This window comes from Balaenoptera borealis, assembly GCF_965194805.1.
Source record: "Balaenoptera borealis genome assembly, chromosome: 20".
In the NCBI taxonomy this organism is placed as follows: Eukaryota; Metazoa; Chordata; class Mammalia; order Artiodactyla; family Balaenopteridae; genus Balaenoptera; species Balaenoptera borealis.
The window spans coordinates 13,015,581-13,035,313 of record NC_138879.1 but is presented as its reverse complement, the minus strand read 5'-3'; the positions used below and the strand labels follow the sequence as shown (position 1 = coordinate 13,035,313).

At 41.3% G+C, this 19,733-nt stretch overlaps 1 protein-coding gene across 1 annotated transcript in view; it reads right to left on the bottom strand.

Annotated features, from left to right (window-relative positions):
• Positions 1-19,733, bottom strand: part of TBCD (tubulin folding cofactor D) — a 174,335-nt gene that overhangs the window by 149,563 nt on the left and 5,039 nt on the right. The window contains exons 3-6 of the mRNA XM_082374178.1: positions 5,912-6,009; positions 4,843-4,944; positions 3,434-3,580; positions 1,432-1,487 (exon numbers count right to left, since the gene is read on the bottom strand). Coding sequence (XP_082230304.1) covers positions 1,432-1,487; positions 3,434-3,580; positions 4,843-4,944; positions 5,912-6,009 — 403 coding nt within the window. The remainder of the gene's footprint in view (positions 1-1,431; positions 1,488-3,433; positions 3,581-4,842; positions 4,945-5,911; positions 6,010-19,733) is intronic.

Here is a 19,733-nt window from a genome sequence, read left to right as displayed (position 1 = left end):
AGCAACAAAGACTCAACGCAGCCAAAAATAAATAAATACATTTAAAAAAAAAAACTGGAAGGGGAAAATACAGCCGATCAGGACAGTACAAAGTTTCATGTAGAGTGTCCCAGGCGGTGCTAATTTTACTAACAAAAAGTCCCCACGTACAGTGAGGTTGGAGGAAGAATAGATCACACCATAATCGCATCTGGAAGACTGACCAAAGCTCCAGGCCTACCTGCCGGCACGTGGAACAACCCTGCAAGTGTACCCACGGGCCACAGACCAACATGCCCATGGGCAATGGGGGACAAAGGACAGAGCAGTTACATCTCTGGGGATGATAGTACATGTGAGTTTTATTTTGTAATTTTTTACTTTTATTTTCCTGAACACACGATTACTTTCACAGTTAGAAAGAAAGCCACGCTTTTTCATTCCTTGTCAAAACCATGAGAAGCCTCTGTCAGTGAGTTTCTCCTCCCCCAGGGTAAGCATCGCAGGCGAGCTCAGGTGTTTCCTCCCTCACTCCTAAAATCAGCTTCTTGCATTTAGGCTCTGCCCTCTGGTTTAGCCAGTACTTTCACAAATACCTCACCAATGCCCCCAACTGCCCCATAAATCAAGCATGTCTCTTCCCGCCTTGTGCAAGGTCACGGCTACACACCTAAGACAAGGTGACCCTGAAGGAGGTGTTGCCCTGTTTTCCCGATCAAAACATCCAAAAGCTTTTAGAGCCAATTTTTAACTTTCACAAATGTAGAGGGGAAAAAAAGCCAAATTTTCTAACTCGTTTATGCTATATACATACTTTAAATCACATGTCATGAAGAAGATTAATTTAGAAAAACTGCTTTCTTCCATTCTCACATTTCATGAAACAGGTCTACTCAGCTTTCACATGTGTCTTTGCCACTTTTTTGGAGACTCCAGGCCCTGCTGCCTGGGTCATCTTACCCAGCTCATCAGATAAACCCATCTTTGCCTGTTTCAGGCACAGCCTGTTGTTTTTAGTTAACACAGGATGTTTGGGGATTTTTATCCCAAGCCACAATGACACAATCACAGCCCATGATCCCCACAAACCATGGTGTGGACTGCTTTCTAAGTGACTTTCAAAGGCTCTTCTAACTGCCACCCCCCCCCACCAAGAGGGGAGGCCTGGCCCCGACGAAACTGCTACACCTATTCTAAATCTGCGCTCCCTTGACGGGCACACTAACTCCTAACCCAGCGTCAGGTGACCCTGAGCCCCTAACCAGCACTGTCAGTGGTCACATCAGGTTCAGAGGTTTCCTGCACCCAAACAGCGTTGGGTTCCCTCAAGGAAAGCAGCAGAGTCCTCAGGACAGCAAAGACTTCCCCAAGCCTATGATCCCAGCATCCTCTCTGATGACAACAGACACACACAGGTGACACAGACAGTAAACCTTCTCAGAAAGCACTTACTTGGACACGAGGACAGCAGCTGCGTCTTGGGCCTTGTCGCTGACGACCAGGTAGGACTACAAGGAAGCGTAAAGGACAGGCACCGTTAAACACACGATGTAGACCTCAGGGACCCGCTCAGCCACCTGGTCCCACACTCAGCAGCTCCACAAGAGCCCAGGCTCACGGACAGAGGCCAGATTCCAAAGCTGCACAAACCACTCATAACGTGAGCTCAGGGCTACCGCTGCCACGTGTGTGCTCACCCTCAGCAAGTGCCCAATCCTCATATAGTGTGTGGTTACACCCCTTGAAACCCACATTTGCAAAAGCAGCAGAAAAATGAAGAGTGTATGTTGTTACCAAGAGTGTGCACAGAACACTCCTGGAACCCACCAGCACTCTGGCATTCACAACAGCTAGGAGGCCCCGCTCAGACGCAGGAGGGCCGAAGTTTAACGCAATAATTACAACACCTTAAGAGGTTTCCACTTCTCATCTCAACTGTTTTCCAAATGATACACTTAAAAGATCTTTTTTCTGGAGGACAAATTGTTAGAAATTAGGTCCTCTCCCCAGGCAATCCCACTTAGGAGACAAGCACTCAAAGGGTTAATGGAACACAGCTAGAAACAAACCACCTATCTAGAAAAGACTATTTTAGAAATGAAGATACAGTGGAGCACCTTTTCCCTTAAAGACTCTGAGGGAGACGTCTACTTACTGACACAAGACATTCAGACAGTCCTGCTCAGGGGAAAAGCAGGTCCCAGAACAGCAGGACACCAGGGGCCCTAGTACACAGGGGCCGCGAGGAGCACTGTGAAGAACAGGCAGGGAGCCAAATCCCTAAGTTCAAATTTAGATCCGCCACACGTGAGAAAGTGAGCTGGCTAAGTCACTTATTTTTACACCTGTTGCCTCCTCAGTAAAATGAGGATGAAAACAGTGAACTGCCTCATTAAGTAGGATGAAAGGAGTTAATGTATGAAAAGCCTTTAGAACAGTGTCTGGCGCCCAGTAGGGGCTCAAAGAAGCTTAGTATAAGTAAGTGTCGGGGGCAGGCTCTAAGATGGGCCCTGGTCCTGCCCACCAGTGCCCATGTCCCGTGTAATCCCTCCCACGCAGTTGGAGGACACGCTGACTTGCTTCTAACCAAGAGAACTCGGCGGGGGTAGGAAGTCATTTCCATGATTGGGTCACACGTGAGTGTGACATGCATCTTGCTACAGCCCCTGCCCCTTGCTGGCTTTCACAGAATAAGCTGCCATCGTTGGGGGGGCGCAGGGTGGGTTCCGAGTGGCAAACAGCCAGCAAAGCACTGAAGCCCTCGGCCAACACCCTCGAGATCTGACTCCTGTCGATGACCATGAGAGCTTGGAAGCGACCTGCCCCCAGGCGAGCTCTGCCTGCAGCCTGGGGAGAGCTCGAAGGACAGGGCCCAGCGAAGCCACAGCCAGATTCCTGACCCACAGAAACTGTGAGATGATGAATGTGTGCTGTGTTAAACCATTCAAGTTCAGGGTAATATTTTCCACAGCAAAAGATAATACAATAATCTATGTCTACACATATAACATCTGTATCAGGAGAAGTTTGAAAAAATACACAAGTGTTATCTCTTGGTATTTGAGAGATTTCACCTTAATATTTTTCCTACTTTTTATTTTCTGATTTTCCTACAATGATCATGTATTATTTATGTAATGTTAAAAATTAAATTAAAAATTAGATTTTAAATGGACCTTTAATTTGTCTTACCATTACCCCCCGAAACCTATCCTAAGCTATCATCAGAGTATCTGCACTATCTACAGAGAAATGAGTTTTGCTAAAGTAATTCATCCTGACCCCTTTAGGAATTATCAGTTTCATGGTAAGTTATGAAATGGAATTTCACTTCACTGAAAAAGAGTAACAATGGCTGAAGAAATAAACAAATGTCACAAGTGTACCTAATTAAGCCCTAATGGCATGAGAAAGGACACTGGTCAGCGGCTCATTACTTCACAGCCATACTCACCTCTGCTATCTGGAGGATACGGTCCATGGTGGACACTCGCTCTTGCCCAGGCTGATTGTGGAGGTTGCCGTCAAGGCGTGAAAAATCAAACGGGATCAGGCAGGTCACGGAGAGCCACAGGAGGAGCACGTAGCGGGTCTCCCAGGTCTACAGGGCCAAGTCAAAGCAACGTGACTCCTGCGCAAGGGCAGCCACGCAGTCCTGCCACCCCCTCCCGCTCAGCGCCCACCCAGGCCTCCAAACGCCAGGGCCTCGGAGCCAGGCTGCAGAGCACCGCACCCCACCACATGCCCTGGGGGTGCAGCCAAGAGAAACTGCAAAAGGAACGAAGAAAAATCATAACATGTCAGTCTAATGGCTTCTCATCACTGGCACCCTTCAGCGTGTAATCAGCTTTTCAAGAAAATGGAAAACAGAGAAAAAGATTAAAAAAAATAAGACTTAAGAATAAAGAAAAAATTCTCAACTTCCAGTCACAGAGGAGTCAATAAAACAAGATTCTGCTTTGGTCCCAGACTCCCCATCAGAGGCATGAGAAGCAGAGGAGAGCAGGGCACATGCAGAGCAAGACAATTCCCTGAGTTTGCAGTTACAACCCGCGTGCCCTTCTGAATGCGTCCTGTGCCCAAGAGCACTCCCCATCACGCTGGACTGCAAGGTTGGCCACTGGCGGGCATCTGGGAACCTGGTTTTCGGGGAACGTTCCCACCATTCCCTAACTGATGAGGGTCACTCTGTGCCCAGGCCGTTTGTACAAACCATGTGGCTTATGCTGAACACCTGCTTTCCTTCTGGGTTTTAGTATGTGCCTGGCAGAGTACCCAGATTACCAGCCCGCACAGAAATCGTGGGTGCCGGCCCCTACGACCTTCCTGGTGGACAACACCTCATACGTGTTCTCACAACTTGGTGCTGCGGAATCACAAGTGCCTTGCGTGACCCAACAGGGAGACGATTCCGGAAGCTCACTCCTGGTTTCCTTTGGACTTCGCCCCATGTGCCTTCTCCCTCTGCTGATTTTGCTGTAGTAAATCATAGCCATAAGGATGACTACATGCCAATTCTTGTAGTGATCCTAGGAAATCACTGGACTTGGGGTGGTCTTGGGGACCCCCAACATAGTTCTATTTTAAGTTAAAAAAATTTGGATGATGATATAGTTATCATCACACTGTATGGAGGTTTATTGTTTTCTTTATAAAGGGCATTTTTTTAAATAAAATAATTCAAAGTAACATACATAAAAAGAGAAAGCCAAAGGAATAAATGAAAAGAGAGGGAATGACACAAAATAGTACAAGATAAAACTGAAGGAAACAGGAAAGGAAGCTGCCAGTGCAGGAGCAGGGAAAACCAGGGAATAAGTCGGGGGGACAGGAAATGAAGAGGAGGAGGAAAGGGACACTCACTTCATGGTCTTTAGGATTCTGATCTGTAAACATATCTAAAACAGGCTTCACATCAGCTACTTCATGTGGAAATAAACGAAGAAATGTTTTATATCCTCGAACCTATCAAATAAAGACATTGAATTATTATATAATTAGAAAATAAAGTAGCAAAATTATTTTTTTCTCTATTACCAAAAATCACCACCTATGCCACCCAATGATCAAAGAGAATTACATCACATTACAGTGATACAACTTAGTAAGACTAAACAATAAGAAAGCTACCTTTACTTCTTAAATCATTTCATAAATATGTTGTCCCAATTTGACCAACCAATCTTGGTTCATCAGAAATATAGCTATGTTACAAACGAACAAGTTTTGCTTCTACCTTGATTATGAGGAATAAGTCCTCGGGAACCCAAAAGGTCCCAAATTCATTAAGGCTTCCATGAAACGCGGTGGCACTACACCTTCAGGAGAGACCCTGCATTCAACCGAGGGCAAGGAGTGTGCACACAGGCCTCCCTCCACCACACAGCAGGCCCCACAGAAGCAAAACCCCAGCCGAGATGGCCAAGTCTCTCCCATGGTACGTATGGACCAGCACATACATCACCGGGGAGCCTGTAAGAATGCAGAATATCAGGCCTCACACCAGACCCACTTACTCAGAATCTGCATCATAACAAGATCCCTGAAAAGCCATCTGCACATCCATATCTGAGAAGCACTTCCACTTCCAAGTTTATTTCCTTTTTCCTTGTAAGAAACTTTTCTCAGTTACTCACATATATATACGTATATATGTATATATATATCCTCTCCGTCCCTTTCTGGCTAGCTGGTGCTTGATCCATTCAAATACAAGACGCAGAAAACAATGCTGAAAAGCACTGTTTCAGCCAAAGGGTCCCCTGGATCACTAACATCTGATCTCCAGCATGTGGTAAAAAGAGAAAGCATGAAACCCACAACTTTTGTATGAGAACAATCTTTCCTGAGAGATACCATTTTGGAAGGTACTTCTGAACCGAGTATATTAAGAAAGTGTTCTGTCAACTACAAAGTGCTATGTAAATATTACCTTGGTGATGATGTAAAGAAATTTAAAAGCCAGATGTACGAGGTCAGCCGGAGATTTCTTATCTCGCACAAATTCCAACAACAAGTTCATCATCCATTCTAGGGAAAAACATATATAAAATATTTCCTGTTAAACATCAACATGACATTAAAACAAAATGCCAAAAGAAAAAAGGGCTATTTAGAAATATAAGAATGGTTTAATATTAGTAAATCTATATAATCCAATTATCAAAAGAGCAAAAGAAAAAAAAAAACACTTTCATCTTCACAGTTTCTAAAAGGGCACTAGCGTTAATACAACATTTATTCCTGCTTTTAAAATGTAAGGAAAATATTCTTATTTTTTATTATTATTCTATATCAAATCAATATCTAATACCATGCTTTACAGAAAATACCTCTACAACTACTATGACCTAATAACAATCTGGTTCTAACCAATGTAATAAGACAGAAGAAAAAGGATTTCCACTTCCAATTATACAGGAATAATTGATATGGAACTGCCTTACCACCAACAACAATCAGAGAACAGGACAATTATATTGTCAGACACTGGAACAACAGGCAGCACATGGTAAACCAACTGCAATCTACAGCCACCCAGGCCGTCCACCAGAAGGTAATTTTTAGAACCCAGTGCAGAGAGGGGGGGACTCAAGCATAGCAAAGACTGGAGTTCAAGGAGACTGAGTCAGCTGAAATTTGCAGGGCAGCATGCCAGAGGAAGCTAAGCAGAGAATGAGCTCTGGAAGTCTGCAGAGGTCCCCTCGAATCTTTGGGTGAATCTTCACAGGCACGGTGGTTAGTCCACTAGGCTGGGTAAGAACTGCCAGGAAGCACTAAGGCAGAGTTCCCATAGCTCATATAGGGCTGGCATTCAAATTCCACAAGGCCAGAGTGCAGAGTCCTTGTTGAGCACCCAGAGCAACCAGCAGACATTCCAGAAATGTCTCTCCTTAGTAGTAACGCTAAATTAGAGAAAAACAAGAGAAAAAGCTATACCTGCCCTAACAAACCTTAAAGGATATACATGATATACAATTAACTAAACTGTCTTGCCAAACTTCAACACTTTAAAGACAAAAAACTTAAACCCAACAACATAACCATCACAATGTCCATGATCCACTAAAAATTTACTAGACATATAACTAAAACTGCTGTGACCCCTAACAGAAGGAAAATCAGTCAACAGAAATGACCAGGGACTTCCCTGGTGGCGCAGCAGTTGAGAATCCGCCTGCCAATGCAGGGGACATGGGTTCAATCCCTGGCCCAGGAAGATCCCACGTGCCATGAAGCAACAAAGCCTGTGCACAACTACTGAGCCTGTGCTCTATAGCCCGTGAGCCACAACTACTGAGCCCCCATGCCACAACTACTGAAGCCCGCGTGCCTAGAGCCCATGCTCCGCAACAAGAGAAGCCACCACAATGAGAAGCCTGCGCACCACAACGAAGAGTAGCCCCCGCTCGCCGCAACTAAAGAAAGCCCACGTGCAACAAAGAAGACCCAACGCAGCCAAAACAATAAGTAAAAAAATAAATTTATAAAAATAAAAAAAAAAGAAATGACCAGAAATGACAAAGATGATATAATTACTAGATGTAAACTTTAAATACTACAAAATATCCTCAAGGATGTAAAAGAAAACATGAACAATATACAGCACGCAGACTTCTTAGTTGCAGCATGCAACTAAGATAGATATTTAAAAAAACAGAAGATATTTAAAAAACAAACAACTTCAAGAGCTGGAAAATAAGATCCAAAATGAAAAATTAAATGGGATTAATAGCAGATTAGACACTGCAGAAGAAAAGATCAGAGAACTTGAAGACACAGTAATAAAAACTTCTACCCTAAGGGGAAAAAGGAAGTAAACAACTAAACAGCTTCAGCAACACTGCCACAGTATCAAGTGTATCTGCAGATGTGTGACTGGAGTCCAAGGGGAGAGGATGGAGGCAAGGGCAAAAGAAATACCTCAAGAAATAAGAGGCACAAAATTTTCAAATCTGATAAAAACTATAAACCTATCAATCCAAAAGGTTCAGCAAACTCAAAGCAGGATAAAAAGGAAAAAAACCACACCATGGCCTGTCATAATCAAATTGTTGAAAACCAGCAGTAAAAAGAAAATTCTAAAAGCAGCCAGAGAAAAAAGCACACACTACACAGAGAAATAGAGATGAGTAAAGACAGACTTCCTGGGACTTCCCTGGTGGTCCAGTGGTTAAGAATCTACCTTCCAATGCAGGGGATGCGGGTTCGATCCCTGGCTGGGGAACTAAGATTCCACATGCCGCAGGGCAACTAAGCCTGCATGCCACAACTAGAGATCCCACGCACCACAACTACTGAGCCCATGCACCACAACTAGAGAGAGGCCCATGTGCCGCAACAAAAGATCCCACATGCCGCAACGAAGATCCCACGTGCCACAACTAAGACCTGACACAGCCAAATAAATAAATATTGAAAAAAAAAGACAGACCTCCCATCAGAACCAATCAAGCCATATCTTTTAAAATGCAGAAAGAAAAAACTGTCAACCTAGAATTCTATAACCAGCAATATATCTTTCAAAAATGCAAGTGAAGGGACTTCCCTGGTGGTCCAGTGGGTAAGACTCCGTGCTCCCATAGCAGGGGGTCCAGGTTTGATCCCTGGTCAGGGAACAAGATCCTACATGCTGCAACTAAGAGTTTGCATGCCTCAACTAAAGACCCCGCATGCCGCAACTAAGAAGTCCACGTGCCACAACTAAGAACTGGCGCAGCATAAATAATTTTTTTTAAAAAATGCAAGTGAAGCAAACTATCAAACAAAAGCTGAAAGAATTCAACACCAGTAGATTTACACTAGAAGAAATGTTAAAGTAAATTCCTCAAACAGAAAATAACTACCAGACAGAAAACTACAATTTACAGAAAGCAAAGAATAAAAGTGGAAATAGTAAATACATGGATAAATATTAAAGATTTTTTTCTCATTTTTAAATTTCCTTGGAAAAATAACTGTGTTTAAAGTGAAAACAATACACTGTAAGATTACAACATACACAGAGGCAAGATGTATGACAAATTGGCGGGAGATGGGAGTCCTCCTATGAGGCTCTCACGTTATACACGAAACAGTGTGACATCATGTGAAGGTAGACTGTGATACATATTGAGGACACATATTGTAAATCCTAGAGTGATCACTAAAAATATAAAACAAAGGAACAGCTAATGAGACAACAGTGGAAACAAAATCAAATACCAAAAAATGCTAAATTAATACAAAAGAAGGTAGGAAAGGGTAAAGAAGAAAAAACATAAATGGGGCAAATACTAAGCAAAGAGCAAGAACTGAGAGCTACATTAAATGACCTAAACACTACAATTAAAAGGTAAGGATTACCAAACTGAATTTTAAAAATAGGAAGACCCGACTACATTCTCCCTACGTGAAATGCGCTTTAAAAATAAAAATGTAGCTAGTTAAATGTAAAAGGGATGGACTTCCCTGGTGGCGCAGTGGTTAAGAATCCACCTGCCAATGCAGGGGACACAGGTTCAAGCCCTGGTCCAGGAAGATCCACATGCCGTGGAGCAACTAAGCCCATGTGCCACAACTACTGAGCCTGCGCTCTAGAGCCCACGAGCCACAACTACTGAGCCCACGTGTCACAGCTACTGAAGCCTCCACGCCTAGAGCCCATGCTCCACAACGAGAAGCCACTGCAATGAGAAGCCCACGCACCGTAACAAAGAGTAGACCCCGCTCGCCACAACTAGAGAAAGCCCACGCATAGCAACGAAGACCACACGCAGCCAAAAATAAATAAATAAAATAAATAAATTTATTTTTTTAAAAAAAAGTAAAAGGGAGAAGAAAGATACACCAAGCAATCACTAACTATAAGGAAGCTTGAGAGGCCACATCAATATCAGACAAAATGGACCTCAGAACAAGGACTATTACAGAGAAAAAGAGAACTTTTTTTTTTTTTTGGCCACTCAGTTTTCAGGATCTTAGTTCCCAGACCAGGGATTGAACCCGGGCGCCCTGCAGTGTAAGCGCAGAATCCTAACCACTGGACAGCCAGGGAATTCCCAAAGAAGACATTTTATAATGATATAAGGATCAATTCATCATGAAGACTTAACCATCCTACAAGAGCATACATGAAATTAAAGAACTTCAAGATAAAGCAAAAACTGAGAAAACTGAAAGGAGGAAGAGACGAATCTATAGAGTTGAAGATTTCAATACTCCTCTCCCAAGAATTGATAGAACTACTGAAAAGAAAATCAGTAAGGACATAAAAGACCCAAACAACACTATTGACCACCTTATTTAAATGACACTTAAATGGCACTCCAACCAAAAGCAGAAAGACATTCTTCTCAAGTACACATGGAACTCTGAACAAAACAGACCCATATGCTGGGCTGCAAGTCTTAATAACTGTAAAAGGTTGCAATTTGCACCTAGGAAATGCAGGGTAAAACTACAATGAGATACCACTACACACCCACTAAAATGACTAAAATCAGGAAGACTGACAATACTAAGTGCTGATGAGGATGTAGGGTAACTGGAATTCTCATAGATTGTTGCTGGCAATGTAAAATGGTACAACCTTTACAAAAACATGGCATGTTGGCAGTTTATCATAAAACCTACCTTTACTATACACCCAGCAATTCCACTCTTACATAGAAATGAAAACATACATCCACCCAAAGAATTGTCTGTGAATGTTCATAGTAGCACTAGTAACAGCCCAAAGCTGGAAACAACCCAAAAGTCCATCAACAGGTGAAAGAATAAAGTATGGTTCAACAGAAAAGGAACAAACTGCTGGTACACATGCAACAACACGGATGAGTCTCAGAAATACTATTTCAACAGAAGAAACCAGAGAGTAAGTAGAACACTGGTTGCCCAGGGCCAGGGTGGGGGTCTTGACTGCAAAGGGACATGAAGTGACTTCTTGGGGTGCTGGAAATTTTTTACACCTTAATAGTGGGGAAGGTGCATACATCTGTCAAAGCTCAAACTGTATACTTAAAATGGGTGTGTTTTATCGTATGTAAATTATATCTCAATAAAGTTAACTCTTAAAAAAATTTTTAAAGGAAGAATGAAAAGGTATACCATGGATAAAGAGATCAAGTTAACATTATTTAAAAACCATATAATTATTTACCTTTTTAGAAAACTCAAAAGAAACTGAAAAAGTAGTGAAGTATTTCATTATACACTAAACCTTGAAAACATTATGCTGAGTTAAAGATACTAATCACAGAAGATCGTATATTGCCTGATTCCACTACATGAAATGCACAAAATACACAAATCCACAGACAGATGGTGGTCACCAGGGACTGGATGGAGAGGGAATCGAAAGTGACCGCTGATGATGAGTATGAGTTTCTTTTTGGAGTGATGAAAATGGTCAGGAATTAGTGGTGATGGTTGCATAACTCTGTGATATACTAAAAAACAATGAAGTATACATTTAAAAGGGTAAACTCTAAGGTATGTAAAAAAAAAATTTTTTTTTTTTTTTTTTTTGCTGTGCCATGCAGCTTGCAGGATTTTAGTTCCCTGACCAGGGATCGAACCCAGGCCCACCGCAGTGAAAGCATCAAGTCCTAACCACTGGACCGCCAGGGAATTCCCTATGGTATATAAATTATATCACAATAAAGCTGTTATTTTTTAAAATATGTGTGTATACATATATTCCATGACAGTGTTGCCATTTACAAAATAAGTATACGAAGTATATTTTCGCTGTACACCAGCAAAAATCAGTTAGAAAACGTAACAGTTTCACAAGCGCAATAAAAGATAAAAAACATACTTAGAAATAAACTTAAAAACATGTTTCCAGGAATCACCTAAATAAAATTACCACACTTTACTGAGAGACACAAAAGATGTGAATAATTTAGAGACACAATATTATGTTCTTAGAGAGGGAAACTCAATCTTGTAAAGATGTCAAATCTCCCTACATGAATTTGTGGATTTAACAGAATTTCAAAAGAATTTTCCGGGGGTGATAAAATAATTCTGAAGTGCACCTGCATTAATGAAAGGGCAAGACAACAGTGAGAAAAGTAAGAAGGTCGGATCCTGACAAATTACAATGCAATTAATGCAAACCAAAACGACAAGGATAAAAGAGCATAGAGCTAGATTAAGGGAACAGAACAGAAAGGCTAGAAACAAAGGCCAATATATGTGAGTATTTAATACACATTTACAATGGCATTTCACACTAGGGTTGGGGGCAGCCTGCTGGACTATTCAACAAATGAGGCTCACAATAGAGATAGGAAAAATAAACTTCTAAAGCAAACTATCAAAGGCCAAACACAAAAGAAGAGCCTGATAGTTTTGACAATATACATATATTTTAAAATTGAGTACACAAAATATACTATGTAACATTAAAAGGAAAAAGCAAACATCATGAAGTAGGTCCAGGACCAGCATCCACGACTATTGTTTCCTTTTTCTAAAAGGAACCTTTTCCAGTTCACTTTACACTAAACTCTCAAAACTCATTCAGATCACTCTGAACAACTCACAGTAAGTGTTACTATTTTGTGATCCACTATGGAGACAGGTTTCGGGCAAGAATAAAGGCAGTGCCACAGGTCCAAGGTTGTGACTTAGAGAGACGAGTGTCACACCACCTTTCACCTCCTGAGCAATGGGCATTCCTAATGGGAACTGCCATGAACCCAAGATCGACCATAAAAGGTGGCCTGGGGAGCCCACCGCCCTGCCCTTCCCCTGCAGCACTGCCAGCCTCAGGCAAGCTCACGTCTCAGACATCAGAAGCATCTTCCCTGTACCTGGCCCTCACCTAGTACCCACCAATCTTCAGTTACCACTCATGAGGCCTGCAAGCTTTCCCAGGAAGAAAGAAGACAGGGCTGATCCCAAAGAATCCTAGAATCCAGAATTTAGAGGATTTGTAAAGCATTTGTTTAAAACAGCCTTGAGGACTTGTAGATTTCTCATCATCTTTAGTCTGAGGGTCTGAGTGGACTGTCTGCATTTAAATCTTGGCTGGAACACTAACTAGCTGTGTGTCCTTGGGTAAGTTAACCTCTCAGAACTCTGCTGCATTTTCTTATCTGTAAACTGTGGTTAATAATAATGACCTTCTGGGGCTTCCCTGGTGGCGCAGTGGTTGAGAATCTGCCTGCCAATGCAGGGGACATGGGTTCGGGCCCTGGTCTGGGAAGATCCCACAGGCCACGGAGCAACCGAGCCTGTGAGCCACAACTACTGAGCCTGTGCGTCTGGAGCCTGTGCTCTGCAACAAGAGAGGCCGCGACAGTGAGAGGCCCGCGCACCGCGATGAAGAGTGGCCCCCACTTGCCACAACTAGAGAAAGCCCTCGCACAGAAACGAAGACCCAACACAGCCAAAAAAAAATAATAAAATAAATAAATAAATAAATAAATAGTCACTCACCAATTTAAAAATAATAATAATAATAAAAAAATAGAGCATAAATAATAATGACCTTCTGGGACTTCCCTGGTGGCACAGCGGTTAAGAATCCGCCTGCCAATGCAGGGGACACAGGTTCAAGCCCTGCTTCGGAAAGATCCCACATGCTGCGGAGCAACTAAGTCTGTGGGCCACAACTACTGAGCCTGTGTTCTAGAGCCTGCAAGCCACAAGTACTGAGCCCGCGAGCCACAATTACTGAGCCCGCGTGCCACAAATACTAAAGCCCATGCACCTACAGCCCATGCTCCACAACAGGAGAAGCCACCGCAATGAGACGCCCGCGCACCACAACGAAGAGTAGCCCCCGCGCGCAGCAACCAGAGAAAAGCCTGCGCCCAGCAACGAAGACCCAACACAGCCGAAAATTTGAAAAATAATAATTTTTAAAATTTTTTTAAATAAATAAACTGTGTGCAAAAAACTAAATAAATAATAATAATGATGATCTTCCACAGGTATTACGAGATTACTGTGATGATTAAATTAACTGATTCATTTAAAAATTGTTTAGAACAAGGTAAAAACATCAAGTGAATGGATATGAATGGACAATTCACAAAGGGAGAAATACTGTGCAAATGTAACAATAAATGATAAAAAAAAAAATTCACCTTCACTAGGAAACAACAAAATGCAAAATAAAAGCACATGATCCCTTTTCATCCTTTAATAGATAACTTTATGTTGGTAAAGATTTCAAATATTCAAATCCAGTCTTGGCAACAATGTAAAAGAAAAGGACACTTTCATATACTGTGGATGGAAACTTAAGGTGAATTTGAAGTATCAAAAGCCCACCACTCCCACTTCCTGAAAATTACTCTAACAAAATATCTGGAAATTGCGCAAAGAGGTGTGTTAAGGATGTTTGTTGGGCTACTTGCAAGAGTACAAAACTGGACAAAACAGGAGTCCACACACATCTGCCTCTCACTGCTCCTAAGACCCAGTAAAATAAAAGTACAGCTGCACAAAATGGAAAGTCCTGACCAGCTGCAAGAATAGGGAGAAAGCGGTTATAAAGACTTCTGGGAGAGGGACTTCCCTGGCAGTCCAGTGTTTAAGACTTCGCCTTCCATTGCAGGGGGTGTGGGTTTGATCCCTGGTCAGGGAGCTAAGATCCCACATGCCTCATGGCCAATAAAACCAAAACATAAAACAGAAGCAATATTGTAACAAATTCAATAAAGACTCTAAAAATGGTCCACATCAAAAAAAAGACTTCTGGGAGAAAGGCAGCTCCAAATTAAGCAGGCAGAGAAGGCCACGTCATACATGCCCACCTGCACAGCCAAGGAGAGCTCAGAGTCAGCAAGTGCAGTGGGGCCCAAAGCAGGGAGGGGTCTGCGATCGCTGTAGCCCCAGAATCACTCACCGGGGACCAAACTCTGAACAAATACTTAAGTAAATGAAGGATTCTCCGGAGGAGACAGGAGTACCCCAGGTAAAGGCCTTCATTCTGGCATCTGGAACATCCTTGATGTTAGACAGAAATCTCGACCAACTCACTTGTTCTAAGAGAAAATCTGTCCATCAACTCGCCATACTGCCCCACAAGGAGCTGCCCATCAGAATCCCGTTCAGGAAAAGTCTAGATGAAAATGCTCCAAGGCAGAAGGAAGAAGAGCTACAATTCTGCAGCCTGTGGAAGGAAAACCACATTCACAGAAAAACAAAATGAAAAGGCAGAGGACTTTGCACCAGATGAAGGAACAAGATAAAACCCCAGAAAGACAACCAAATGAAGTGGAGATAGGCAACCTTCCAGAAAAAGAATTCAGAATAATGATAGTGAAGATGATCCAGGACCTCGGAAAAAGAATGGAGGCAAAGATCGAGAAGATGCAAGAAATGTTTAACAAAGGCCTAGAAGAATTAAAGAACAAACACCAAGAAGAATTAAAGAACAAACAAACAGAGATGAACAATACAACAACTGAAAGGAAAAATACGCTAGAAGGAATCAATAGCAGAATAACTGAGACAGAAGAACAGATAAGTGACCTGGAAGACAGAAAGGTGGAATTCACTGCCGTGGAACAGAATAAAGAAAAAAGAATGAAAAGAAATGAAGACAACCTGAGAGATCTCTGGGACAACATTAAACGCAACAATATTCGCATTATAGGGGTCCCAGAAGGAGAAGAGAGAGAGAAAGGACCAGAGAAAACATCTTTAGAGATTACAGTCAAAAACTTCCCTAATATGGGAAAGGAAATAGCCACCCAGGTCCAGGAAGTGCAGAGAGTCGCAGTCAGGATAAAACCAAGGAAAAACACGCCAAGACACAGAGTAATCAAATTGACAAAAATTAAAGACAAAGAAAAATTATTGAAAGCAACAAGGGAAAAACGACAAATAACATACAAGGGAACTCCCATAAGGTTAAGAGCTGATTTCTCAGCAGAAACTCTACAAGCCAGAAGGGAGTGGCATGATATACTTAAAGTGATGAAAGGGAAGAAACTACAACCAAGATTACTCTACCCGGCAAGGATCTCATTCAGATTCTACAGAGAAATCAAAAGCTTTACAGACAAGCAAAAGCTAAGAGAATTCAGCACCACCAAACCAGCTCTACAACAAATGCTAAAGGAACTTCTCTAAGTGCGAAACACAAGAGAAGAAAAGGACCTACAAAAACAAACCCAAAACAATTAAGAAAATGGTCATAGGAACATACATATAGATAATTACCTTAAACGTGAATGGATTAAATGCTCCAACCAAAAGACACAGGCTTGCTGAATGGATACAAAAACAAGACCCATATATATGCTGTCTACAAGAGACCCACTTCAGACCTAGGGACACATACAGACTGAAAGTGAGGGGATAGAAAAAGATATTCCATGTAAATGGAAATCAAAAGAAAGCTGGAGTAGCTATACTCATATCAGATAAAATAGACTTTAAAATAAAGGACGTTACAAGAGACAAGGAAGGACACTACATAATAATCAAGGGATCAATCCAAGAAGAAGATATAACAATTATAAATATACATGCACCCAACATAGGAGAACCTCAATACATAAGGCAACTGCTAACAGCTATAAAAAAGGAAATCGACAGTAACACAATAATAGTGGGGGACTTTAACACCTCACTTACACTAATGGACAGATCATCCAAAATGAAAATAAATAAGGAAACAGAAGCTTTAAATGACACAATAGACCAGATACATTTAATTGATATTTATAGGACATTCCATCCAAAAACAGCAAATTACACTTTCTTCTCAAGTGCACATGGAACATTCTCCAGGATAGATCACATCTTGGGTCACAAATCAAGCCTCGGTAAATTTAAGAAAATTGAAATTATATCAAGCATCTTTTCCAACCAAGATGCTATGAGATTAGAAATCAATTACAGGGAAAAAAACGTAAAAAACACAATCACATGGAGGCTAAACAATACATTATTAAATAACCAGGAGATCACTGAAGAAATCAAAGAGGAAATCAAAAAATACCTAGAGACAAATTACAATGAAAACACAACAATCCAAAACATATGGGATGCAGCAAAAGCAGTTCTAAGAGGGAAGTTTATAGCAACACAAGCCTACCTCAAGAAACAAGAAAAATCTCATATAAACAATCTAACCTTACACTTGAAGGAACAAGAGAAAGAACAAAACCCAAAGTTAGTAGAAGGAAAGAAATCATAACAATCAGAGCAGAAATAAATGAAATAGAAACAAAGAAAACAATAGCAAAGATCAATAAAACTAAAAGCTGGTTCTTTGAGAAGATAAACAAAATTGATAAAGCCTTAGCCAGACTCATCAAGAAAAAAAGGGAGAGGACTCAAATCAATAAAATTAGAAATGAAAAAGGAGAAGTTACAATGGACACCACAGAAATACAAAGCATCCTAAGAGACTACTACAAGCAACTCTATGCCAATAAAATGGACAACCTGGAAGAAATGGACAAGTTCTTGGAAAGTTATAACCTTCCAAGACTGAACCAGGAAGAAACAGAAAATATGAACAAACCAATCACAAGTAATGAAATTGAAACTGGGATTAAAAATCTTCCAACAAACGAAAGTCCAGGACCAGATGGCTTCACAGGTGAATTCTATCAAACATTTAGAGAAGAGCTAACACCCAACCTTCTCAAACTCTTCCAAAAAACTGCAGAGGAAGGAACACTCTCAAACTCATTCTAAGAGGCCACCATCACCCTGATACCAAAACCAGACAAAGATACTACAAAAAAAGAAAACTACAGACCAATTATCACTGATGAATATAGATGCAAAAATCCTCAACAAAATACTAGCAAACAGAATACAACAACACATTAAAAGGATCATACACCACGATCAAGTGGGATTTATCCCAGGGATGCAAAGATTCTTCAGTATACGCAAGTCAATCAATGTGATACACGATATTAACAAATTGAAGAATAAAAACCATATGATCATCTCAATAGATGCAGAAAAAGCTTTTGACAAAATTCAACACCCATTTATGATAAAAACTCTCCAGAAAGTGGGCACAGAGGGAACCTAACTCAACATAATAAAAGCCATATATGACAAACCCACAGCAAACATCATTCTCAATGGTGAAAAACTGAAAGCATTTTCTCTAAGATCAGGAACGAGACAAGGATGCCCACTCTTGCCACTATTATTCAACATAGTTTTGGAAGTCCTAGCCACGGCAGTCAGAGCGAAAAATAAATAAAAGGAATACAAATTGGAAAAGAAGAAGTAAAACTGTCACTGTTTGCAGATGACATGATACTATACATACAGAATCTTAAAGATGCCACCAGAAAACTATTAGAGCTAATCAATGAATTTGGTAAAGTTGCAGGATACAAAATTAATGCACAGAAATCTCTTGCATTACTATACACTGACAACAAAAGATCAGAAAGAGAAATTAAGGAAACAATCCCATTCACCACTGCAACAAAAAGAATAAAATACCTAGGAATAAACCTACCTAAGGAGGTAAAAGACCTGTACTCGGAAAACTATAAGATACTGATGAAAGAAATCAAAGATGACACAAACAGATGGAGAGATATACCATGTTCCCGGATTAGAAGAATCAATATTCTGAAAATGTCTATACTACCCAAAGCAACCTACAGATTCAATGCAATCCCTATCAAATTACCAGTGGCGTTTTTTACAGAGCTAGAAGAAAAAATCTTAAAATTGGTATGGAGACACAAAAGACCCCGAATAGCCAAAGCAGTCTTGAGGGAAAAAAACGGAGCTAGAGGAATCAGACTCCCTGACTTCAGACTATACTACAAAGCTACAGTAATCAAGACAATATGGTACTAGCACAAAAACAGAAATACAGATCAATGGAACAAGATAGAAAGCCCAGAGATAAACCCACGCACCTATGGTCAACTAATCTATGACAAAGGAGGCAAGGATATACAATGGGGAAAAGACAGTCTCTTCAATAAGTGGTGCTGGGAAAACTGGACAGCTACATGCAAAAGAATGAAATTAGAACACTCCCTAACACCAAACACAAAAATAAACTCAAAATGGATTAGAGACCTAAATATAAGACCAGACACTGTAAAACTCTTAGAGGAAAACATAGGAAGAACACTCTTTGACATCAATCACAGCAAGATCTTTTTTGATCCACCTCCTAAAGTAATGGAAATAAAAACAAAAATAAACAAATGGGGCTTCCCTGGTGGCACAGTGATTAAGAGCCCGCCTGCCAATGCAGGGGATGTGGGTTCGAGCCCTGGTCCGGGAAGATCCCACATGCCGCAGAGCAGCTGGGCCCGTGCGCCACAGCTGTTGAGCCTGCGCTCTGGAGCCTGCAAGCCACAACTACGGAAGCCCGCGTGCCTAGAGCCCGTGCTCCGCAACGGGAGAGGCCACCGCAGTGGGAGGCCCGCGCACCGCAACGAGGAGTGGTCCCTGCTTGTTGCAACTAGAGAAGGCCCGCGAGCAGCAATGAAGACCCAGTGCAGCCAAAAATAAATAAATAAAATAAATAAATTTTTAAAAATAAAAAAATAAACAAATGGAACTTAATGAAACTTAAAAGCTTTTGCAAAGCAAAGGAAACTACAAACAAGATGAAAAGACAACCCTCAGAATGGGAGAAAATATTTGTAAACGAATCAAAGGACAAAGGATTACTCCCCAAAATATATAAACAGCTCATGCAGCTCAATATTAAAAAATCAACCCAATCAAAAAATAGGCAGAAGACCTAAACAGACATTTCTCCAAAGAAGACATACAGATGGGCAAGAAGCACTTGA